Raw genomic sequence first — 24789 nt, 5'->3', positions numbered from 1 at the left:
GCAACAGCCTCCATCTCCAATATGCCCTACCCTGCAGGGAGTGTTAAATGTAGCTTTGCAGAAACATTCATGCTCACTTTAAATGACAGACACGAACTAAACTGCAGTGCAAAAATCCCCAGCTCCATGTCAAATTGTCTTGAAACACGTGAAGCATCCTGCTGCAGGCTCTAATGCATCTCAGCAAAATGAATAATGCTGTGCTTGTGTTTGATAAGGAAATGATTATGCGGGATAAACATCAATAACCATGTAAGACAATTTTTTTTTATATGGACTCATTAAGTAATTACAGGCTATTTCACCTTTGATCTGTTTCGGACACTTTTATTAATTGATTTGTAAGAGTGACATCAAACACTCTGTATATGTTTCCCATTTCTGTCTAAAAAAATGGGTCATAATTTGCTTTGCATTGATTATATAAAACAATAAGAAATCTAAGCACATCTGATTTCCAATGACGGTTTCAAACATGGAGGAATGGGGGGATTTTCAATTGCCTCAGTGCAAGTTTATGGAATACAACTAAAGTGTGAGTTATGGACAAATGTCCATATAAATGAGATGACACACTTGAACTCCAGGTGCTGTGAAGCCAGAAGACATTTCTCCAAAGACGTTTCCTCAGTCCTCTCTCAATGGTTTGTTAAAGCTTCATGTGAAACTTTAACAAATCTTTCTTGTTTTATGCCAACAGAGCTCCGTGTTTTCCAGCCGCTGTTATATAAGATGTAAGTGCTGTTTTTGAGAGTGGTACAACTCTGTGAGTAATCAGCCTTGATTTGTTTTGAAAGGACACTGTTTTTTGGTTTTTTTTTTACTTCAAATACTCTCCCTGATATAAATGTCTCATAAACTTGAGGGTTGTTATGTAAAATGACTTCATGTTATACCCCAAATTTAGCAGGAAAAAAAAAAAGTTAATTTGTTGTTTAGGTCAATTTAATTCAGTTCAGTTTATTTCAGTGGTGCTAATTCACAACAAACATAAATGCAATCATTTTTACAAAAAAAAAAGAAAGAAAGAAAAAAAATCCACTACATAGAAATATCCAATCTAATAACATACAGTAGTTAGATTAAAATCTATTTATTCCAGGTGGAACCTGGCAGTCAAATTGACTAATTATGCCTGGTGGTAAAAAGTTTTCTATGTAGGGAAATCCAGCCGACTGCACTGAGACGTTGACTAATTAAACATGAATGTAACCTTTCATTTACAAAGACTGTAGAGTTTTAAAATGAGCAAGCCATCTTGAAGCTTTCTACCTGCTTCAGACGTTTTTCAGCTTCTGTTTGTGTCTAATTCTTCTCCAACATCTGACCGCCATCTGCTGGCTGCTGTGTGAGGTTTTCCTTTTTATGATCAGTCTCAATGCCAATCTAACGGAGAACACATTGTTATAAAAAGTTTGGATGTCTTCTAAATAAAAATTGAAGGAAAAATTTGCTCTTAAAGTCTATTTTACACACAAGTAGGAAGGAAATTGAATAGTTAGAACATCATGAGAGCAACAGTAAAACAGCAAAGGAACCCAAATTTTAAGCAGCAATCAGTCAATATCTTGTAACTCACTGAAAGGGAGAATGAGAGAGTTTTGGAAGGATTTTTCACCAAAATAGGAATCATATCAATTGAATGGACGGACCTTGGAAAACAGCTGTATGGATTGAATATTTAATCAAAAGGTATTAAGCAAAAGCTTTTGTACAATGACAATAAAACTAATCAAATGTTGGCAAATACAAACACAATTTTACAGATCAGTTAGGTTGGGAATATTAACAATTTGGCAACAGTCAGCAAAAGGTTCAATTGACAGAATTCAAAGGAGAGCTAGTGAACTCAGAAATGCTGAAATCCCCTGCAGTGTACATGAAGGGACAATAACAAAACCTATCCAGTAGAAATAACATACCGGACTTAATATATACAGAGAACAAATTGATCATGTAACATTAATTGTGGTTTTGTAACAACTAAGAAAATAAGCACAAGCAGCAGGACTCCATGGAGATTTACTGATAAAGACAACATAGGGGATTCTTCTAAAACAATGTTCATTCCGCTTATATGGTAAATTGCTGCTTCGTGTTGGACTGGATCGTGAACGCACCACCTGCGGGCAATAACACTTTTTATTGACAGTAACCTAACATATACACTTACAGCTTAAATACATTCAAACAAACATGCGCACACACTGTATTCCGTTCATAAGACCAGTTAGTTATAAAAATTAAATTTGTCAAGCCTTTACTTCATTTGTAATTTGTTTGTTTTCTAACCTGCACTCCTGGCCAGAAGGTGGAGCTACTGCGCCGCTCAGCTACTCGCCGACCAATATAGAATAAAACAAGGACGAGGAAGAAGAAGAACAGAAGCAGGCGAGGACAACAACTTTTGGAAAAGATGGAAGACACTCAACCCCGACAAGTAATGGAATATACTTGCAGTTAATATAGATTTGTACTTCAAGAGTAGCATGCTTCACTCCCGAGTTAGCTTCAATCAGTAGCTAGATAAATATTACTCCAATAAAGATGCATTTGCACCAAGTCGTGGTTGCTTATTGTACTGCTAGCTCCTCAACGTGTTACCTAACTACTGTAAATGTGGATTGTTTGTATCATTCTGAAGCTTTACTGCGGCGCACTATTAATTTGCGCAGACTTCTGCATCCTAAATAACATGCCTCCATGCGTGGAGTATGGGGTTCTGTTTTTGGCGTCCAGGCATTTCGCATTTCATTCAAAGCGCTTGTGGTCACCAAGTTTTGCTAATTGCTAATGTAGTAATGTAGCTAATGTGCCATCTTGAATTAAGATTCCGTTTTTCTTTTTCTTCTTTTTTTTTAAAGCTTCATGTAACCATCCAAAGAGGAATGACCTTCCCGATTGTGGAGAAATGCATGACCTGCTGCTTTCCAGGTCTGTATCACTGTCCCTTTTGCACACCGGCCTTCTTCAAGCCTGCGAAGCGCTCCAAAGTCATGCTCCATTTAGAGTATCACCTGAAAAGAGCCTGTCATGTTGGAGGTAATCTTCTTTTCTCTTTTCAAGGGAGTAGATGAACAGATTTTACAGTACTTTATCAACGCTCTCTTTTGTTGGTCTGTTTTTCAGAGTACACAATCCATAAATGTGGACTGGACTGCGCCAAACGACCACACTACCATTGTCTGTACTGCATAGCCATGCTGGGAAGCAAGCACGATTTCAACAAACACATTGAGTTCTGCCAAGAGATGCAAAAGAACCACGACGACCCACAGGATGGAGCTTCACTAGTTAAAAGAGGCAAAATACTGATTGATGGAGAGAAAGCGGTTTCCTCATTTTTCATGGTAAGAAAACTGATGTCAGCAAATGCTCTGGCAACTTCTGATTGATCTGTTGGACTCCTAAGATGTTGCAATCAATGTTTGTCAGTATCACTCAAATTGTTACAGTCTTTTCATTTTGGTGTAAATGTCTCTGCAGGAGACCCATGATAGCGAGAGTGAAGACATGGCTCTGGATTCCCTGAGCAGAGCGGAGCAGGAAGGGCGCAGCAACGTGTTGGGCATGGCGATCGGTGAAGATACTGCGGAGAAAGAGGGAACGTTTGGTCAGCTGGCTGTGACCAAACGGGACAAAATGTTGCAAGTGAACTTGGAGAAACCTCAGGACTGTGACGAGTTCTACTTCATGAACCTGGTGAAAATGTTCAAAAAGTTGAGTCCCGCAAAGAAGACCGAGGTCAGGATGAAAATCGAGAGGGTTCTGTTTGAAGCAGAGTTCGTGTAGAAGTTTGACATTTCTTGTTGATTTCGAGAAGAAGACGCGAGTTAGCTTCATCGCTGCACATGATTGGAGTAATTGGATCGGTTAGTGCAGGAATATTTTACTTCTAACAGCGTTTTTTTTTTTTTTTTTTTTTATTGGCCCAGGCTACTTCCTCCTAAACTTTTTGCTGTCAAAAATCCAGTTAATAACTGGATTACTTGCTGAGGCTAATTTTGGTAGCAAAACCTGCAAAATCTCAGCAGTCAAGGCAAAAACCTTAACTGCTTCCATATGCAAGCATTTTACAGCACTACATATGCTGCCAAAGTGAGATTTGAATTTCACAACCCTTTTCAAATTTCATGCCACTTTAGACTTATGAAAACATCAAGATTGTTATGCTTCAAATGCGAATAACTTCAAAATACACAAGGGCTTCGAAACCTGGCAGCATCAAGGGTGGAGGGAGATTTTCTTACACTAAGCACCTCCTTGCACTGCAAAGTGGTTACAGATCATTCCTTTCCCCCCCCAAACATAAAATGTCACACTTGTGAGAGGTGAAAACTGTCATAACAGGAGATATAAAACCTGTACTGTTCACTGCAGAGAGATGGTCCTTAATTGAATATTTGTGCACCATAATGAAGACTGACCCTCACATACTCAGTTGCAGGACAAATCTAACACTGCTGCACCAGTTATTATGAAGCAGCTGTTCGTCCAACCTGAATGTTTTTCATTCAAAGTAACTTTCTATCATGACTCAACTCAGACCATGTTCAGTGTTTTTATGTTGAACGGTAACCTTAGGTGTTTCTCTGCGGCGCTGCTGCTTGTCAAAGATTGTATTGACTTAAAAAGGGTTAAACAATGGATTTATTCATAATTCTAAAACTCATTTCATACAGATCACCAAATGTGTGAATATGTTAATGTTTTTTTTTATATATTTGTATATAGATTTTTTTTAAATTGCCTTACAAAATTAGAAAAAATCTGCAGAACATCAAGTCTAACACCTTATACACATACAAGAGGGGAGATTAATTTCCTGCAGAATGAAAACATGCATTAAACACATACAGGACTGATTTAATTTCTGCTAAGATTAGTTCATTTTGAGGTTAGTTTTTGAGGTGAAAGAAGATAAAAGTGAGACTCCTGAAATAAATTGCTAAGTTTCACTTGACTACTACCTTGGTTTCAGAGTTGCTTTTTGGTGATGAGCCCCTTACACTGCCGAGGTCCTGAGGAAGCAGCCTCCACCGCTCCACGGTGTTTGACCCTGGATGTCCTTCTTGACGCATCGCAATTCATTATCCCCAGGAAGGAATAGGATTCAAATCGCCAGGCAATGACAGTTGGGTGACACATTTCAAAACACATGCACAGAGCACACTGAAGAGATTTTAACATTTATTAACAATCTTAGTTCCAGATCAACAAGGAGTTAAAAAAAACTGAACAATCTTTTTGTTTTTGAATATTTTCAATATATTGTACATGTCAAATTAAAGCAGTTACAAACAGTAAATTATGTAAATGACATAAAAACCATCAATCGAGAAACCAATTCAGCTATCTAATGTTGGATATCCTCTTTATCTGGGGCAAAAATACTAAAAAAAATACTCGCACTGTGTTTCACAACTCCTCAAATATTTTTGCAAGTTTTGCATAAGTCAGAGATCGCCAAAATGGAGCCTAGCATACTGTTAAAACCCATGTCAAATCCTTTCAGGCTGTAAATTACCCAAATGAAAGACATTTATATATATATATTTACATATATATACACGGTCCAAAGCTATTAAAATTAGAACTAATCAAATAAGTGCTTTGTAATTCACCAAAAGGCTGGAATGTCAATTAATGTAGCCATGTAAACATAAAAAAAGTCACTAACGAGAAAGTGCTATGAGTGTTAATGTCCAAACTACTCGGGAGACGTCGTCTCCGCAGAGCGTCAGCAAGATGAAATCCACGTTCCGTGGAAGAAACGGACGAGGGAAGATCAGCGGTTTAGTCATCGCAGCCCAGCAGCTCCATGCGTAGAGTGATGCGCTCGTGCCATTCCCAGGGAATGACTCGGACGTACTGAGCGTAGAACGGCGGTTCGAACACGTTCTTCTTGTGGGAGTTGTTGTCGGTGTTTCCCTGGAAAATCTGCAGATAAGAGTTCAAACCAAACTTTTAAGCATCAAGCAAAAATAACTGCTTAGGTTTTTAAGGTAAACACTTGAGGAAGCCGAAGTATTATGATCAAGCTGAAACATAAGTTTCATAAAAGTTAAACACTTATCAGACTGAGCAGCAACGTCTGCCTAAAAGCGCACGACCAGAGAGGTGTTTCGGAAGAGAAGATTAAAATTCAGAAATCAGAAAAGAACACCTATAATATTTATATAAATGTAACTATGTTTACAGCAATAATTAAAAAGCTTAAAGCAGCTGAAACAGGGTGCTTCTTTTCTGTATTTTTACACATCTTTGCCAAAGGTGCCAATATTAGTGATAGATTTACAGAACAAAAATGTGTTATGGAAAAACATTTCAAGCATTTATGCACGTCTGACCTGATCACTGCCAGTGTTTCCATCTTGAACGACGTTCCAAGACTCTCCATCATTGCTGTACGCGACTTTAAACTCTGAAACAAACTGCACCACCCCGAAGTCCTTCGCTCCCTGAGTGATGATGCCTGTGAGCTGTTTTGTTTTACCGAGATCCACCTAAGGCACAAGCAGAAGAAGAAAGAAACACAGTACAATTTTTTCCGATTAAACTGGATTCAAAGGCACCGATCATCAAACCAACATCGATCGCTGATTTATTTATTTTTATTAACCTGGATCCACTCGGAGCGATTGTTTTGAGTGGGAGACCAGGCGTTCGTCTTCCCCGCCTTGTCCAGCCGGGCGAACTGAGGGTGCCAGGTGAAGGTATCGATCCCCCATGTGCGGTAAGTGCTAGAGGCTGAAAGCTGATCATCTGAGATGAGTCGAGATTTCATTCCCAGGGGCTCGGAGCAACCTGCCGTGTTTGAATACACTGTGAATCCGAAGCAAAATGAAAAAAAGAAAAAAATAGGGGATGGAGGAGGGGAGGGGTTGGGAAAATAAAGTGAAAGAGCAGAAAAGAGAGGGAAAAGAAAGTGAATACACCCAGAAGAAAAGAAGAATCAACTTTATCCAGCTTTTAAAGGACCCGCCGCAGATGATTTCAACCAATTTGACACCATGCCATTATAAAAAAGAAAGCAGGAATCAAAAGGGGTAAAGAGAGAGTAGCAAAACGCAGATCAAAAAGAGAACAAAATTACTAAAACCTGTTATAGTAAGAAACATTTACTCTGTTTTCCCTAAAAGATTTTCAGTCACAGGAAAGCGGATCAAATTATCGATAACAGCTTGAAATATGTAGCCGTTTCCCGCTTGTTTACCATTTAGCTCACAGCCCACCAGCTCCATGCGCAGGGTGCAGGCCTTGCGACAGACGACGGGGATGATGCGTATGTACTGCGCCACGATGGGAGGGTCAAAAAGGTTGGTCTTAGTGCTGTCGTTGTCAACATTCCCCACAAAAACCTGCAGCTCACAAACACAAGGAGGAATGGAAAGAATTGAGTTCACTGAAGGAAATGAGAAATGAAAGGTAAGATTTTGCTAAACAAAACTACCTTGTCTCTTCGTATGCCGTCTCCTTTGTAGGTGACGTAGCTGATTCCATCCAGGCTGCTGGCCACTTTGAAGGCCTTGATGTATTCTGCCGCGCCCATGCGGCTGGCTCCCTGGGTGATGATGCCCGTCAGACGCATCTTCTTCTGCATGTTAATCTGAAGACAAACTGTGATTACATCGAAGGCTCATTGTCCCAGGCCTGAAAGCCTTCATCTTCACTTGTCTCACCTCAATCCAGGGATTCCTGTCGTGGCTGGCTGACGTCCAGGCGTTGACAATGCCTTGGTTGTTGAGTCGGGCCAACTCGGGGCCCCAACGCTGCAAACCCAGAACACCATAGTGCACAGAGGACGCAGAGATCTGGGACTCTGCAATGGCTCCTCCTTCCATACCCAGCAGGGTAATGCAACCTAGGATGAAAACATCAACTTAGCTTCACAAATTATATTTCTCTTCCTCAGAGCTTATGCTTGATTAATTGTTTTTTAGTTTTTTTTTTAACGCAGAAAGTGTAACTGGTGAGCTTACGTAGCTGGCACTGCTTCCCGACATACGGAGACGGGCATTGGCAGGTGTAGTCCCCGTCGAGATCCCGGCAGGTTCCTCCATTTCTACAAGGATCTTTGGCACAGTCATTCACATCTGGAAACCAAAAAAAAAAAAAAAAAAAAACACAGCAAGAAAATATTCAGCACAGAAAAACTATAATTGTCTGACATCTGATGCAGTGAGTGGTTAGGACAACTCATTATCATTCTCCCTCATAATTACAACTGGAATAAGTGATGTTGGAAGTTATTTCCAAATCTAACATGAAAGTAAATTAGTACATGAGATGTTTAGGGTTTTTGTATCATCACACAGGAGTTCACGTCATCCCCAGTAGAAACACAACATGTCTGCAGTGACATCCTGTGCCCAAATTTCGACACAGTGCACCCTAATCTCCACAAGATGGCACTGTTACACGGCAACTGGAGGCGCGATGACGCCATGAAACTCTCTGTAGACACTTCATTATGGTAGCGCTAGAGGCTGTTGTTTACATCTTCTTGCTGCTTACCCGGTGAGTAAACAAACAGGTGTTCTGGTCACATGTTCCAGGAAAGCAGCTCACAGGTCAGAACAACCCAAACAACCCTTGCTACAGACAGACGGGTCAGTGGCACATGAGTGACAGACAGATTATGCTGACCTGGAAGCCTGAACGTCTGGACTGAGAACCCTTTCCAACCGAACCAGGTTGTTGTACCTCTCGTTGATCACAAACGGATCTGCTCCAAACTAAAACGACCCACTGAATCACAGTCTACTGATGCATGCAGGCATGTTTTATGAACGTAAAATTACCTTCCGCTTATGCTTCATTTCTTGAACTCTACTTCTATTGGTTGTTTATGCCTTGCATGTGGGACTATGTCCAAGGCAGGCAAGTAATTCTCAGAATAAGAGACGTGAGTACATATGGTTGTTATTGGATCATTGAACTTGAGTCTTCCAAAAGCACATAACGGTAACTATTGTTTTTGTTTTGATCATGTCCTAGTAACAGTAGTGATGGCAACAGAACAATAAACAATGCGTGAAGTACAAAGAGCCGGAACTGGAAAACCCTCGAACTAAAGCAGACAACATTGTTGATGTAATGCCAGGTGACTGTTTTGGTCTTATTCCTGTAAATGCTAAGAGGATTGGTCAAAATTTAGAAACAAATGCGTGACTAGCTGCGACATCACTGGCTCAGAGCAGCTTACATGCATTACAAATGATCTGGGTGAGAAACAGACACCAAAATAGGTTAGCGTATGGTGCCTTGTAAAACTATTTCTATCCTTTAAACCTATTCACGTTTCATTACCACTACGCACACTGGCAGGTCTTTTAGGGTGTATTTCCAACAGGTTTGCACATCTAATGTCTGACATTTCTTCCTGTTGTTCTTTCCAAAATATCCCTAGCTCAATTAGGCTGAATGGGAAGCTATTCCAATAAGCCATACTATTGCAGCTCTGACTGAATGTCCAGGGTTGTTTTTGTGCTCAAAACTGAATCTCCCCTCCTCTCATTTGCAGCCTTTAACAAATTACTGTTCTGTATTTAGCTTCATCCTTCCTCCCTGACGCTGCTCAAAAACCAATAAACACACCATGCTGAAGCCTTTGCCATGTTGCATGATGTGTTTGGATTGTTTACTTTAAAACTTTAAAATGAGTGCTGCTTTGAAGGATGAGGGGAAAAAGGTTATTATTTTTATTTTCCTTTAGGAGTTCGACAGTCTTGCCCAACTCTGCCATAAAGTCCAGATTCATGGAAAACATGACTAACCCTTGTCCTCTGCAGACTCTACCAACTGAGCTGTGGATCCTTGCAGCTGCTTTCATCATTATTCAACCTTTTTCTGGATATTGGAATAAAGCAGATTACACTAAAAATGACCAGAAATGCTTCAGTTTCAAGTCCACGCTATGATTTTATCTATTCAGGTTAGATGGGACAGGCTTGACCAGTTCAAACAACAAAGGTGCTTTGCAATCTCTTTGGTCATACAGTGGACTTTGTGGGAGGCTCATTGACTAAAGTGTCTCATCTGTAAAGCAATAGAACCTCTGGAAAAAAATTAAGTATAAATAGTTCTACAGTTTTGAGTATTTTCTTGAGTTTTTCCTTCATGTGTGTTTTCAAAGTATCCCTTTTTTTTGCACAACTAAAACATCTGTTTCTACTGTAATTGCATGCCAAGATGGTAATTGAAATTCTTCATGAGTTTGGGTCAAGCTTCAGCACAAATAGATGAAGTGTTGACCCTGAGAGGAGGAAATCTGAATGCTAAGAGAGTTGGAGTGGGCTTTCACTGATTAGCCAAACAAAAACACCACAGATTCCACTGAATGAGACCCTTTCATGCATCTCCTGAGCAGGCACATCTCTTTCACTGCTGATGTTGTGCTAGCACTCCGAGAAGATCTCAATGAACGCCGCCTTCGTTTCATACTGCACAATTTTTCTTTTTTTTTTTTTTTGCACCAAAAGTTAATATTCACTTCACTTGCACAACAAGTTTTTCTTTTTTTTTTTATTACAAATGCTTTTCAGTGTCTTCCTAAAAAAAGAGGTTCCATGCCAGTAGTAGGTAGTTTAAAAGCCCTTCAAATATCTCAAGGGAAAGCAAAAACCAACTCTGGAGTTGTAATGCCGATCTAAAGTAGCAAGCAAAGGAAGGGCAGCTGCAACTCACTAATCTGGCAGTGCGCTCCTTCAAAGCCGGGCTGGCACTTGCAGACGTATTCGTTGAAAACATCCCCTCGTCTGGTCGGAGCGATGACCTCGCAGGAGCCGTCATTCCTACACGGGTTAGGACTGCACGGTCCTGGAGGAAGAAGAACGGGTAAAATGTCTTAAGTCTTTTGCCACACGTGTTCACGAGCAGAACTCGCCTTCTCTACTCTACCTGTCTCCGTCAGGTTACAGGTGTCTCCACCAAAGCCGTCTGCACAGATGCAGATGAAAGGATCCTCTCCCACTCCCGTCACGCACGTCGCTCCATTGTGGCAGGCGTTCACCTCGCAGTAGTCGCCTTAAACACGAGAAGGAGATTGGACAATGTGAGGATTAGCGCTGGCAGAGAAAACAATTCGCAAACGATGATCATAAAGTAAAAAATTACAATATGTGCTGCTGCTACTGGTTGCTCTAGTTTTGGTGCATTTATTAAAGAGAAACAAATGTGACATTTTACGACTTAATACTATAATCCTACTGCTTGCATGATGTTCTAGCTTTGAAGTTGCTATCTTCTAGGTTTGTAACTTGCCTGCATAAGAACAACAACAAAGTCTCAGGACCAGAACTACGAATGTTAAGAAATGATGTCTGACTCGCTTAATAATACGGAAACATCTCAAATAAGCCACAAGTGTTTCTATTCTTAGAAATACTTTTTAAGCAACCTCGCCTGATTTCAAATTGGCCAAAAGATTTTACCATGACGATGGATTTAGTAAAAGTTTTGATGTGCCATTACTGATCACAGCCCATTGTGCTTCATTTCTGTGAAACTCATAATAAAAGAAGACAATAAAAAAATCACTGATAGCATAATTTTCAACCTTTCTGTCGTGGGGAGTATTTAATTAAATGCTATAAGCAGAGGAAACACAATGCCACGTGCAACAGAGCAGTAACTGCAAAACAGGGTTATGCTGTTCCACAACTAAAAGCAAAAGATTACAGAGATGAAACCTTTAGCTGATTTCTGCAGGCACTTTCTCAAGTTATCTCTACACTTTTTTAACCTGCAAGTGTTTAGATTACAGGTTAAGTGAAGTTCCTGTGTGAACAGGAACTTTACCTGTTTTTATCTGAAGTTCAGATTAAGTAATATACAAACAGTCAGAAACAGATTTAGTCACAGAGTTTGCACACACACACACACACACACACAAGGAATTTTTGACTTGTAGTGATTGGTCACTTCATTTATATTTCCTTGAAAAGACAAAACTGATACAGAAACAAGGTTGTCCTGATCCTGATAAATGCCTGATGTGCACTGTAAAAAAAGTCAGTAAATTTACGGTAAAAAAAGGTAAAAAACCAACAGTTTTTGACCGTCATATCCAAAAACATTTCATTACCGTAGAAATTACATGGAACCACCGTAAGTCGAAACTGCAAAGAAAGTCAGTAAATTTACGGTAAGAAATGGTAAAAGACCAACAGTTTTTGACCGTCGTATCCAAAAACATTGCATTACCGTAGAAATTACATAGAACTACCGTAAGTCGAAACTGCAAAGAAAGTCAGTAAATTTACGGTAAAAAATGGTAAAATACCAGCAGTTACTGACCGTAATATTCACAGCATTATACTGCCGTAGAAAATACATGGCATTATCATAACTGAATAAATATATATCCTAAGTAATTTTGACAGTCACGAATGTAGAAAATACAGAAATATAGTGTAAAAATATAAGTAATTGTAAAGTTCATAAAAAAATTGTAATATTGCCAGCAGTTAATTACCCTAAACTTAACAGTAGTAATCAGCCAAAATTACAAATTTAGCTGATATTTAGATCTACAATGTAAAAGCGTAAACTAGACTGCAAAAGAATTTTTTACAAAGAACAGAATGCTGGTGTGATATTTTGGTTTCTTTTTTAATAATGCCTTTAATACAGTGTTTTTCAACCTCTTTTGAGCCAAGGTACACTTTTTTAATTGAAAAAATCTCGAGGCACACCACCAACCAAAATTGTAAACAAAGATACTCTGTAGTCGCCTATATTACATATATAGTCATTCTTATCAAAGTGTCTTGAATAGGAATCAAATAAACACAAAAATGTATTTTTATTACATTTTACATTTCTTATTTCAAATTGCACGTAACATGTCCACTTCAAAAATACACCTGAACAGCCACAACACTGTGGTGTTAAATTTAAAGAAGTTGTAGAAAACTTCAGTGTTTTACAAACTAACCCACAAGCATTATTTTAGCCAGATTACAGAAAATAATTCTTATTCTGAAAGAAGCAATAATATTTGGGAAAGATTTCACTGTTACAATATGAAGATTTGCATGTACAAAATGTTAATATCTGTATATTTTACCCATCTAGTGTGAAACCTGTGAATGTTTGGATGAAAACAGCTGATTTCCTGGCAGAAATTGAAGAAAGACAAAGCTCTTCCTCAACAGCTCTCAGTCTCTCTCTGGTTTCAGTTTTTATAGTATCCAGGCTTGAGAAGCTCACTTCACACAGACATGTTGTGGGAAATGGACCCATGTTCTTTCCAACTACTGTTGAGCTTCACCGTCTTTTCGTCACTGTCGTCACAGCTAGATACGATGCTCTCACCGCTACCTGTAACATTCATGCATCACTAATTCTCTTGTTTTAATGTAAAATGCTTTGTACCTACTGCCATCTAGTGGTAAGAAAATTACATCATTACGCCGCTAGTCACTACTACAGCAGACACTCGAAGATGGCATTATTTGCAGATAATTAATTCTTTTTCAAAAAATCTTTTTAAACCAATTACCGTATTTTGCAGACTATAGAGCTCACCATACTAACACCTTCAATTTTTTTTTTGAAAAAAAAAAAAAACAAAACAAAAAAAAACTGGAAGCTGCTCTCGGTTTTCCGTAAGGTCCCAGCAGAGAACTGCGTCCTATGAAATCTGCTGGATATATTAAGGACGCAGCACTACGTCTCCAAAGTCGAACCATGGTTTCGTTCACACAAAGCTTAAGTGCAGCGGCTTTATTTCCCTCTGTAGTGCCAGATCGACAGTCCTCAACTTAAAAGCTGCATCATATGAGTTTGAAAACATTTCTCCGTCGTGCCTGCTGCTAGCATGTGGTTGTTCTAAATGAAAATCAACGAGTTCTTCTTTGATTTACAATTTTGACTTCTAATGATTCACTTCCTGCTAGAGAGCCCCCTGGTGGTTGAAGAAAAATACACAGAAAAGCCTCACCGGGCTACAATCCGCATAGTTCAAAGCTTAGGAAAAAAGTAGCGTCGTATAGACCGGAAAATACGGTACCGTAGGTGAAATTGAATAATTTCCACGGCTTTAATACACCAAACTGAAATCTCAACAGTAGACCAGGCATCGATCTGGCAACCCACCGATTGCAAAGCAAACTCCTACAGCCAACGCCACTATCATTTATGAGAGCATTTGATCATTAACATTAAGAGAACTGTATGTTAGCCCCTCTTGCTTCATTGAAGCTGAAGTTGGTTTCCAATTGCTGCTTCCAATTTGGGAAATGGCTAAAGGGCAATTCCACCTAATTTTTCACTACAATCAGCATCTTTAATTTACTCTAGCTAAAAACTACAACACCTAGACTCTTCAAATCTGGACTAGATTATTCTCAACTCATATCAGAATATTTAAAACCAAGTGTGGGATTTGTAAAACCTTTATCTGATTTGTGAAACTTCAATAAAGAACAATTCTAGTGTTATCCAAAATCATACAAGTTGTAAAGTCACCCATCATTGAAGTTTCACAAATCCCACACTTGGTTTTAAATATTGTGCTATTAGTAGAGAATAGTCTAGAGCAGGGGTCCCCAAACTTTTTCCTGCGAGGGCCACATAGCTGTTCCTTTCTCTGCTCGGGGGCCGGTCTTAGTTTTTGGAGAAAGATACCTTAGAAAATTATTGTCGGCGGGGGGGTGCTGTTCTGTCTTTGAAACTGTCGACGGGGGGGGGATTGCTGACTACGACACATTCGTAGATTTTTACCCAGAATGGAAATGGAAAAAACCGTGAGTGAAACGGTGACTGGTACTGACTAGTATATATTTGAGGGAAAGTTAGTTTCACATCTGCTCAAGAGCCCCTGGTGGTTGAAGAAAAATCCACAAACCGGAAAATACAATATATGAAAAAAATACACTGAATGCTCTCTGGTATGAGGAGGCGGGCCAGATCCGGCATTGCCAGACCAAATGACGCAGGCCGTAGTTTGGGGACCCCTGGTCTAGAGAGTTTTTCATTTTGTTATTGTGATAAATAGCAGGGTTTACAGTAAATGGAGACTGTTAGTAAACAGTCATGTAAACAAATAATTATCTAGTTTGCATTGCTGCTTGAACCTTCAGCATCAGCAGCAAGATTCAACACAGTAAAGTCACTGTGCTAACTAAGGTTGCTAACTAGGGTGCTGAGAGCCCAGTAGGCCTGGTCCTTGTCAAAATGCTGCTACTGTCTTTGAAATCAAATTTCTGCTATTTTTGCACGTTCAGGAGGAGAAGGGCAACACATCACAGGTGAGTCCCTTTCACGGTTTTAACTGAAGTTAGCTAACTTTAACCAACTGACAAAGAAATGTGTAGTTTCTGAGCCATGCTGTTTATGTACATGCACTGCAGCTATATATTTTTACTATACGGAACATTTAATCTTCACAGATGCAACACTTCCATTAATGTTTCTGTAGGAACGGCTGCATAGATTATATTTCTGGTCTACTTTAGACTACATGTGCTTAAAGTTATTGTTAATGGCAGAAGCAACTTTTTCCAAGTTTGGTTCAATAATTAATTTGAATTACTTTGAGTGTGAAATGTTCATGCATGCAAGTTAAATCTCTGAAGAACATGTTAGCTTTTGTTTCAATACTTTGGTAATACTTAGAAGTATAAAGCTTGGCATCAGAGATAATATTTAATATTTTCCTTTGACCTCTTGACTCTCACCCCCAAAATACTTGCACTAAAGTCACTGGGTCCATGACAGTTGATGGATTTTAAGATAAGAGAATTTAAATATTAATATTTTACAGCTTTTCTCAGTTTGGGTGCATCTCTCAGAACAGAATTGAAATTCCTAAAACTACCTGTTCAATCTTCAAATTACTGTGTCACTTCTGCACATCAAAAAAATTAGTTTTGCAAGTTTTGCTTTTGTACATCATGTAGCTGGTTATGTACACTTCTATGCTTTCCCCCCCGTTGTAATTTGCTTTTATCGTCTTGATCAAAATATGTTAACCCTCCTGTTGTCCTCGGGTCAAAATGACCCACCACTGTGTTAAACCCCCCCCCCATAAATCCACTAAATGTAATTTTTTTAACTTGAGATTTTAAGACTTTTCCTAGATTGGCCCAGACAATAGAAAAAGTTCAGTGTTGCTTTTATTCTCATTTCCATGTAAGCTGTACAAAAAAGGTACAAAGATGGTCTTCAGGTCAAAATGACGCGTGAGGCAAATGGAGTTGAAATCAAGGTCACAGAGTTATTTACAAACCACAAAATGTTACAAAGTTTTAGTTGTGTCTCAGATCAATCAGTAGCAGAAGTAAGCAGAGAGTGGAAGGCCAATTTTCCAAGCCACAATGCCACTCAAACTCTTTCACACCTACTCAAGACTGATACGATTTGATGACCGTGAATCAAGACCAGCAAGACGTATGACAGACAAACTTGCAGCCATAAGAGAGGTATGGGACAAGTGGGTGGAGCGGTTGCCCTACCTCTACAATCCAGGGCCTGATGTAACAGTAGATGAGCAACTGGTTCCATTTAGAGGTAATCTATTTTCATATTTGTAATAAAAGTGATTTTCACTATTGATTTCTTTGACTGTTTTCTGTGACACTGATACTAATCACTGATGCTAATGTCTTTTGTCCAAAGGTTGTTGTCCTTTCCGGCAGTATATGCCCAGCAAGCCAGCAAAATATGGGATCAAGTCATGGGTGGCTTCCGAATCAAGCTATGCTTGGAAAATGCAAGTCTATACTGGGAAGTCAACCAGTGGATGCCCAGAGAAGAACCAGGGGTTGCGAGTTGTGCTTGATGTGACAGAGGGACAGAGGGGTCACAATGTGATATGTGACAATTTCTTCACCTCTTATGAACTCGGACAGCAGCTCCTGAAGAGGAAGATCACCATGGTTGGTACAGTTCGAAAGAACAAGCCTGAGCTCCCACCTGCACTGCTTGGGTCAAAGGAGAGAGAGGTCTTCTCCTCAAAGTTTGCCTTCACACCCACCACCACTCTAGTTTCCTACCTCCCAAAGAAAAACAAGAATGTAGTTCTTCTGAGCACACTGCACAAAGACGGCGACATTAGTGACCGTGAGGACAGGAAGCCAATCATCATCCTGGAATACAACCGAAACAAAGGAGGTGTGGACAACCTAGGAAGAAACCTAAGATTGGAGCATATAGCTGCAGAAGAATGACTGCCCGCTGGCCCCTGGTCATCTTCCACAACATCATTGATGTGTCCTCCTACAATGCCTTTGTGATTTGGATAGAGATCAACCCAACCTGGATGTCTCATAAGCACAACAAGAGGAGGGTGTTCCTGGAGCAGCTAGGAAAGGCACTTGTAACTCCACTCATTGAAAGAAGGAAGCATGTCCCCCGCACAGAAGCCTCAGCAGCAGTTGTGAAAGCTATTCAGAGTGCAGCAGCTCCTGATCAACCTGAGGATCCATCTACCACAGCCACTTCCCCAGCTAAGCCAAGTAAGAGGAAGAGATGTCAGTTCTGCCCTCAGACTGTAAAACACATACTGTGTGCTGCAGGTGTAAGAAATATATCTGCAAAGGCTGTGCACTTGCATACTGCCCTACATGTGCCAATTAGTTGAATGGGTTATGTTATTTTTCATATTTTTGTATTGTACATCCTCTTGTTCTCTGGAGAAAAGTAAAAGAAAATTAGTCACTTTGATGAATAAAAATGCATTCGAAACTCATTTTGCACATTTTTTTTCTTAAGCTATAGAAATTCAAGTGGAGAGGGAAAAGTCAAGTATTCACACATTTTGTGGTGAGTGACAATATACAAGATAGAATTTGGTGCTTAAAATTCAATTAAGCTGCTTATATTGGGGGTTTAGTGAAGACGGGTCATTTTGACCCGGAGGATAAAGGGTGTATACAGAAAATGAGGACAACAGGACAACAACGTGTCTGTGTTGAATTCTCAACTTCCAAAATAGCATCAGTTCATTGTGTAAGTCTTAACATGCATAAGTCTTAAAGTTGTCATAATGTGAATCATATATTAATTAATTTATATTCTATTATTTTCTAAATCTGTCCTGAATTTTTCAAATTGCTCCCAAGTGAGTCCTGAGTTTCTCTAACAGGTCAGTGTATGAACCATTAGCTCAACCAATGATCAACCAGTTTTCTGAAACAGATTGGAGGTGCATCTTGTGAACCATCAGTTGGCAACATTATGCTCTATATAGCCAGAACACAACACAATGTTACATGTCTGAGAACTGATGAACAAGTATCTGGACAGAGTGAACAGCCAGAGAGAAGAAGAGGAGTGAGGCTGAGGAGGAAATAGTTGGGAGGAAAGCAGAAGAAGAGTCAGAAGAGGCTGAGGACATCTGCCAGTTTCCATCAGTCCAACATCAGGACATGGCTGCGACCCACAACATGATGCTGATGGAGGTCCTCCCACCCTACTGTTCATTCCTTAACTCCACTGAGGAAAAAAGATTCCTCAGTGGAGTTAAGGAACAAAGTGACTATGGAAATTAAAATGTAATGTAATTTCTACAGCACTGTACAGTTTTCCATGAGGAGATTGTCCTGTGGCTCCTTTTCTACTTTTTTTGTTCTCTGCATTTCTGTCTTTTTCTTTCTGAATCACCAAGGCATGGTCCATGAATAAATTATAGCAAAAGCGTAAATCAGTGTTTCTCAATCCTGGTCTTCAGCGCCACCCTGTCCTGCAGGTTTAGGTATTTCCCTTCTGCCACACACCTGAATTGTATCTCTGGATGATTAACAGGCTTCTGCAGTACTTGATTGTCATCCAATCATTTGAATCAGCTGTTCTGGAGTAGAGGCACATCTAAAACATGCAGACCAGGGGGGCGGTGAGGACCAGGGTTGATAAACACTGGCGTAAATGATCCTTTTGTAGTCTCTTCCCATGACTAATCAATTTGACTGTCTTATCTGTACATAGAGAAACTATAACTTATTATTTTGAGTCACTGATATGTTAACAGACAGAATTTTAAGAGCTGAACTAAGGATTTTGAAAGCAAACAAATGCTATTTTTCCTGTTTCTACAAATTGTTTTGAGAAATGCGCTTACTGTTTTGTAAATGCCAACAATGACTTGAGAAATGCACCAAAGTGACTGAGGAAAACTAATGTAGCATAAATTGTCTCAGCTGTATCTATTTGTTTGCCTGTATGAAAAGTGTTCACATTTACAGCTTTGTTTCTGCTAGCTTGCAGGAAATGTAACTTACATAAATGGTTGAAGACAACCTATTGGCCTTCGTGATCCTCAGATAAATGGTGAGTATCTATTTCATAAATTGCCTAAAACAGTTATATTTGTTTTTATTTATGTTTTTTGTTTGTGTATTTTGTCTGGTTGCAGAGAGGATCACACCTGTTGACAACAAAGAAAGGTTTAACTACTGAATTTTCAGTCAGAAATGATCGCACCACCTGGTTGAAGTACCTGTGTCCATATGCAAGTCAACAAAGGTGAAACAAACATTTAAGCGAATAAGATGTTCACGTAGTGCATCTTTCTAACTTTTTCTTTGTTTGTTTTCCAGCAGAGAGGAAACACCCGATTGACAACATGTGAGTCTCAATTTCAACCTGTGACTGGGAAGACTACAACCATCCTGAGCAAAGTCTGATCTCAGCGACTTGTGACTCTCAACCCAGAACAAGAATCCTTTTATCACCATTTTTTCTTCTACAATATGTTATCTCTTATGTGGACACATACTGTTTTTTTTTGTTTGTTTTGTTTTCCAGATCTCAGTAATACCGTGAGGAAACTGGACAGAAAATAGAATCAGTTCTTTTTTTAACTAACTTTTTAAATAGAAATTGTTTCTTTAAGTGGATTACTCGTAATCTGTATTTTTGTTTAATTTGAAATTATTTTCTTTATAACTTTCTGTATAGAAATGCTTGACAAGTTACACTTCCTTGTGTGTTGTACTATAATTTGTATGGTAAAATTCTGGTAGGAACAGTGACCAGTAATTTACCATACGTTTTTTCTTTTGGGGGGGGGGAGGGTTTACAATAAAATGTCAATATATCATACAGTCTGGATGTGTTTTTCACTCATGTAGATATTATGCCTCAGGCAGCATGACCGTATTTACTACGGCAAAACCACATTTTATTTTTTTTAACATATTTTAGGAAGTACGGTATTTTACCGTATTTTAAAAATACGGTAAAATCCTGCATTTACAAAATACGGTAAAAAACTGGCAGCTGTGGTTGCCAGAATTTTACCGTATTTTAAAAATACGGTAAAATCCTGCATTTACAAAATACGGTAAAAAACTGGCAGCTGTGGTTGCCAGAATTTTACCGTATTTTTAAAATACGGTAAAATCCTGCATTTACAAAATACGGTAAAAAACTGGCAGCTGTGGTTGCCAGAATTTTACCGTATTTTAAAAATACGGTAAAATCCTGCATTTACAAAATACGGTAAAAAACTGGCAGCTGTGGTTGCCAGAATTTTACCGTATTTTAAAAATACGGTAAAAAACTGGCAGCTTTGGTTGCCAGAATTTTACCGTATTTTAGAAATACGGTAAAATCCTGCATTTACAGAATACGGTATAAAACTGGCAGCTTTGGTTGCCAGTATTTTACCGTATTTTAGAAATACGGTAAAAAACTGGCAGCTTTGGTTGCCAGAATTTTACCGTATTTTAGAAATACAGTAAAAAACTGGCAGTTTTGGTTGCCAGAATTTTACTGTATAAAGACGGTAAACTTCTGGCAACTCAGCTGCCAGTTTTTTACCGTAAAATGAGGCCGTTTTTTTTTACAGTGTGCTTTATTTTTAAATATGTCATCTATTTTGCAAATGAAGCCAATAATTATGGAAAAATTGCACATATGCACTAAAAAGGCGAGAAAAACATTTCAAAGCTCGACACTTTGAGTCTACAAGACACCACAAAGACCTAGTAGTTTCAACTGATAAAAAAAAAATTAATACTGGAAATGAAACATAAAAATTACAATAGACAAAAATGTGTAGACAGGTAAGAATAAATAATCATAACTTTTAGATATTTAAATATTTGAAAATACACTGCTCAAAAAAATAAAGGGAACACTCAAATAACACATCCTAGATCTGAATGAATGAAATATTCTCATTGAATACTTTGTTCTGTACAAAGTTGAATGTGCTGACAACAAAATCACACAAAAATCATCAATGGAAATCAAATGTATTAACCAATGGAGGCCTGGATTTGGAGCCACACACAAAATTAAAGTGAAATGTTCCCTTTATTTTTTTGAGCAGTATAGTTTAGTTCGCCTCTGCGAACCCGTCAGAGACAACCGACGCTGTTTATCCTCAGGATTAGGATCGAGTGGGATTAGCTGGGTTGGACAGAAGCATGCAGGACTCAGGACTCTGAACAGTTACACAACATTTCAGTGCAGCGGCTGAGGAGAAGCTGAGGATACACCTGACCAACATGTGGCAGATGAGCAAGGGCGCATATGAGAACATGACGGCGAAAGAGGTCGATTCTTCAAGTAACCCAGAGCACCTGGTGGCCACAAAGCTGACCAGCACATTGTAATTCCTTCGGGTCAGCGGCACATCCGCAGGCTGGCCAGAAGTTAGGTGAGAGGACAGCTGGCTCCTGCTTGTTCCAGACAGGAGCACATATGGTGTTATTTCCTGCACCATCTGCACAACCTCCAACACCAGAAAGCAGTCACGGAAACGTAAACACTACAAAATAAAACAGCAAAACAGGAAATATATTTTCTCTTTGCGCATATCTTTGCCAACGGAAAGTGTCCTGGGTCACTCTGTATTTGTTTCTATTTAGCATACAAACGGTCAGATGTTCTTTCTAATGCTGCAGTGCTCTTTGTGGTTTTTCTTGAACTTCTTTTGCTGCTGAATACAAGCAACACCAGTGTTTAACCTACACAACACCTTATCAATGGGTCAATTTAAATTAGACCTTTAAATGCTTTGTTATTATCACATAAGGGAAACGTGTTCCCATCCTAACACCAAAAACAACACAGTTTGACAAGATAAAGCTGATTAGCAGAAACCTTTAACGTGTTAGTGCCATTTTTATGCTGTCAACATGACTTTCAGAGCTGTCTTACTGTCAGACTGTTTTGTTTTTGTTTGGTCTTCTCTATTTGTTCTCTACTTGTTCTCTTTCATGATTTATTGAAACTACACTGATCAATATATCGTCATGTTCAGAGGTAGGGACGGGGAAAAAAGAGTTTAAAAAACTGTCAATGTCAAAATAACAACAAAAAAACAGAGGAAATACTTATTGTGGGCTTTTCTTGAAAGATCACAAGTTTAGTAGCAGACTGTACAGACATAGGGGGATGACTCGTAATGTTTGCACAGCATTGTGTAGCCTGCAGTGTAATGCCAATGGCGCATAATACAAACCACACAACTCCAGTGCAAGCCTTTATTTAACCAACCGGTTTCTTGCAGAAAAACAACAAAAACCTCTGCACAAAATAGACCTGAGTAATAACAGTGGTGCGTGTAATAACAGAGTTAAGTCACATTTAATGATCATTCGTTCATGACAATAATAACCTGGTAGCTAAAGGAAGGATTTAACTTGCGTATCAATTATAATTTAGCCTCATTCAGCAAAACATCTGAAAAAAACTATTGTTTCTCATTCATTAATTTCATATACTAATACCTGGGCTTATAGGCTACAAAAACAGGAAGCAAACAGACTCATCAGCTGCTTTTTTTAATTATTATTTTTTACTCTATTGACAAAAATTACATCTCGACGGAAAAAGGAGAACATGTTACGATGGGGGAAAAAGAGCTCTGATGGAGTCTAGATTCAGTTGCAGAAAGGTTCCTATGAGCAAACACCCAAAAGCTATAAAATCTTACGAGAAGTTTTGAAGACAGTAAATCTGATTTGAGACGTGTCGTTTCAGATTTATAGAGAAGACTTACCTCTGGCTGAACACGCGCAAAGCAGCAGAAGGAAGGATCCTAAAGCCGCTGTAGTGATATTACCTGTAGGTTTCATAATTGTTTTTTCCCCCCTTACTAAGTTTGTTCCGATGAGTTTTGTTGGGTTGCAGCTCTGCGCGTCACCCTGAATTCAACAAGCGCTGCTTTAAAGTGCTGTCGGAAATATCAGCATTCAGGCGGACTAGCTACTCCGGCGAGAGAGCTGGGATCTTTTTTCTGATTGGCTAATTCCCGGTAGAGTTGACGTCAATGCGACATAGTACTGGGAGCTTGGAAGAGGAAAGAGTTCAATATTTTCTCAGATTTTTTTTGCCTATTATTTCCAACATTATTTCTATTTAAGACATTCTTACAAAAGGGAATCCTCCAGAATCGTTTCTCTGCAACATGTGATCATAAATTACAATCACTGACATCATTTCTACTACAAGTCCAGTGGCGCCACCATGGAGGGACCAGGAGGGTCCACCATTATTCTACCGACCCCTTTACAGGTACATATTAATAATGTTTTTTTAATGAATGTGAATTTAAAGATGAATATGGCTTCAGTGCATTGTAACATTTATTTATATACTTATTTATGAAAATGGTGGTCCTTCCACTGTTTCTTTCAGGTTTTCATTTAGATCTATCAAAGGGCAATATGAGCAGCGTCTGGATTAAAACTGACACTTCTGTTCTCATCCTTTATCCTCAGCAGAGAGCAATCGCCTCTGATGGTCACTTAACCTGATGTTACCGTCTCAGTTTGAGACTGGGTTGAAATTTGAATTTTGATAAAACTTTCATTGAAATGAAATTAATCACTACTCAGCAACAGATCAGTACAGAGTTAAAAAGTGAGCCAATTTTTTTTACTGCATTATTGCTTAGATATAAAATTTGCTGCCATAACATAAAATGTTTAATCTACACATATTTAGAAAATTAATTATTTTTTGTGTTCTCGTCACAGAGTACTTGGTATAATTATTACAAAAATGGCATAAGAAATGTAAGAACGAAAAAAGAAATCAAAATGAAAAAAATGTGGTACTTCTAAAATGATGCATATTTAATTTGTTAATTTAAAAATATATATTTTAGCTTTCAAAGTAAATATAAAACAAATCTGTTTGAGCATCCTAAGGGTCATATGAGTGAGTTTTTTTCCTAGGGACACTCTGGAGAGTAAGTTTTCTCGATTCACTCATAATCTGTTACATGCTTTGATAAATATAATTTGCAACCAAAAATAGACCCATAGTAATTTTGAGGGCTCATAGTTTTTTCTCTTTTTTTTTTTACATTTATAAAAAATGACTTGCCCAAATAGGGATCTCAATTAAAATGGAGGTCTATAAAACTGCTTGTACTTTAAAAAATGTAAGACTCTATATCTTCTTGGTTTGTGAAATTACTTAACTACAACGACTTTAAAAAAATAACATATGCCATAGTTAAATGTGTAAGGACTTGTTTGTTTATGTCTATGGAAACAGGCATGACACAACATGGCAAGTGGATATGACATGGAGGAATTGGAAAACTAAATCACTTTTTGGTAACACTTTATTTGAAGGGGGTTGAATAAGACTGACATGACACTGTCATAAAAACCTGTCATGAACATGAAAAAGCCTTCATGAATATTTATGACTGTTGTCATAAAGCGTCATTCGGTAAATTATGACACTTTTAATACAAAGTTGACATTATTGAAAATGTCTTTGTTATGACAACTTGACATTAACCAAGAAATCATTACTGATATAAATTTGTTATAAAAGTATTACTGATTGCACTTTAAAAATGAGGTAACTTTA

General features: G+C 38.6%; 2 protein-coding genes and 1 long non-coding RNA gene across 4 annotated transcripts; 2 read left to right on the top strand and 1 right to left on the bottom strand.

Moving 5' to 3' along the window:
• Positions 1 to 2337: 2337 nt before the first annotated feature.
• LOC106924775 (uncharacterized) lies at positions 2338 to 4969 on the top strand. Its single transcript, XM_014998643.2, has 4 exons — positions 2338 to 2440; positions 2865 to 3042; positions 3130 to 3350; positions 3487 to 4969. The coding sequence occupies exons 1-4, from the start codon at positions 2417 to 2419 to the stop codon at positions 3790 to 3792; spliced, it is 729 nt and encodes a 242-aa protein (XP_014854129.1). The 5' UTR covers positions 2338 to 2416; the 3' UTR covers positions 3793 to 4969.
• Positions 4970 to 5177: 208 nt separating this feature from the next.
• On the bottom strand, positions 5178 to 23148 carry LOC106924774 (lactadherin-like). 2 transcript variants are annotated; one of them, XM_014998641.2, is made up of 10 exons: positions 22961 to 23148; positions 10903 to 11028; positions 10690 to 10821; positions 7983 to 8096; positions 7683 to 7864; positions 7454 to 7609; positions 7217 to 7361; positions 6623 to 6825; positions 6351 to 6506; positions 5178 to 5940 (listed from the first exon to the last, which is right to left on the bottom strand). In XM_014998641.2, the coding sequence occupies exons 1-10, from the start codon at positions 23034 to 23036 to the stop codon at positions 5797 to 5799; spliced, it is 1434 nt and encodes a 477-aa protein (XP_014854127.1). In that variant the 5' UTR covers positions 23037 to 23148; the 3' UTR covers positions 5178 to 5796. The 2 variants fall into 2 exon arrangements, with proteins under 2 accessions (XP_014854127.1, XP_087860309.1); XM_088004183.1 differs by having other exon boundaries at positions 6623 to 6807; positions 22961 to 23147.
• Positions 18203 to 20047, top strand: LOC148160179 (uncharacterized). The gene is made up of 2 exons (XR_015762485.1): positions 18203 to 19275; positions 19361 to 20047. It is a non-coding gene; the product is annotated as an uncharacterized LOC148160179 (long non-coding RNA).
• Positions 23149 to 24789: the final 1641 nt, after the last annotated feature.

The sequence above is a fragment of the Poecilia mexicana genome, unplaced genomic scaffold, assembly GCF_051168715.1.
Source record: "Poecilia mexicana isolate PSO_F unplaced genomic scaffold, ASM5116871v1 scaffold_3, whole genome shotgun sequence".
NCBI lineage: Eukaryota > Metazoa > Chordata > Actinopteri > Cyprinodontiformes > Poeciliidae > Poecilia > Poecilia mexicana.
This window is presented reverse-complemented; position numbering and strand designations above follow the sequence as displayed.

Excerpts from the sequence above, each read along its gene's own strand:
- LOC106924774 (XM_014998641.2), bottom strand. The coding sequence starts at position 23,036 with ATGAAACCTACAGGTAATATCACTACAGCGGCTTTAGGATCCTTCCTT. Across the intron at positions 7,362-7,453 it reads ACGGCATACGAAGAGACAAG|GTTTTTGTGGGGAATGTTGA; the intron begins GTAGTTTTGTTT and ends TGTGAGCTGCAG. Across the intron at positions 5,941-6,350 it reads GAAACACTGGCAGTGATCAG|ATTTTCCAGGGAAACACCGA; the intron begins GTCAGACGTGCA and ends TCTTATCTGCAG.
- LOC106924775 (XM_014998643.2), top strand. The coding sequence starts at position 2,417 with ATGGAAGACACTCAACCCCGACAA. Across the intron at positions 3,043-3,129 it reads AAGAGCCTGTCATGTTGGAG|AGTACACAATCCATAAATGT; the intron begins GTAATCTTCTTT and ends TCTGTTTTTCAG. Across the intron at positions 3,351-3,486 it reads CGGTTTCCTCATTTTTCATG|GAGACCCATGATAGCGAGAG; the intron begins GTAAGAAAACTG and ends ATGTCTCTGCAG.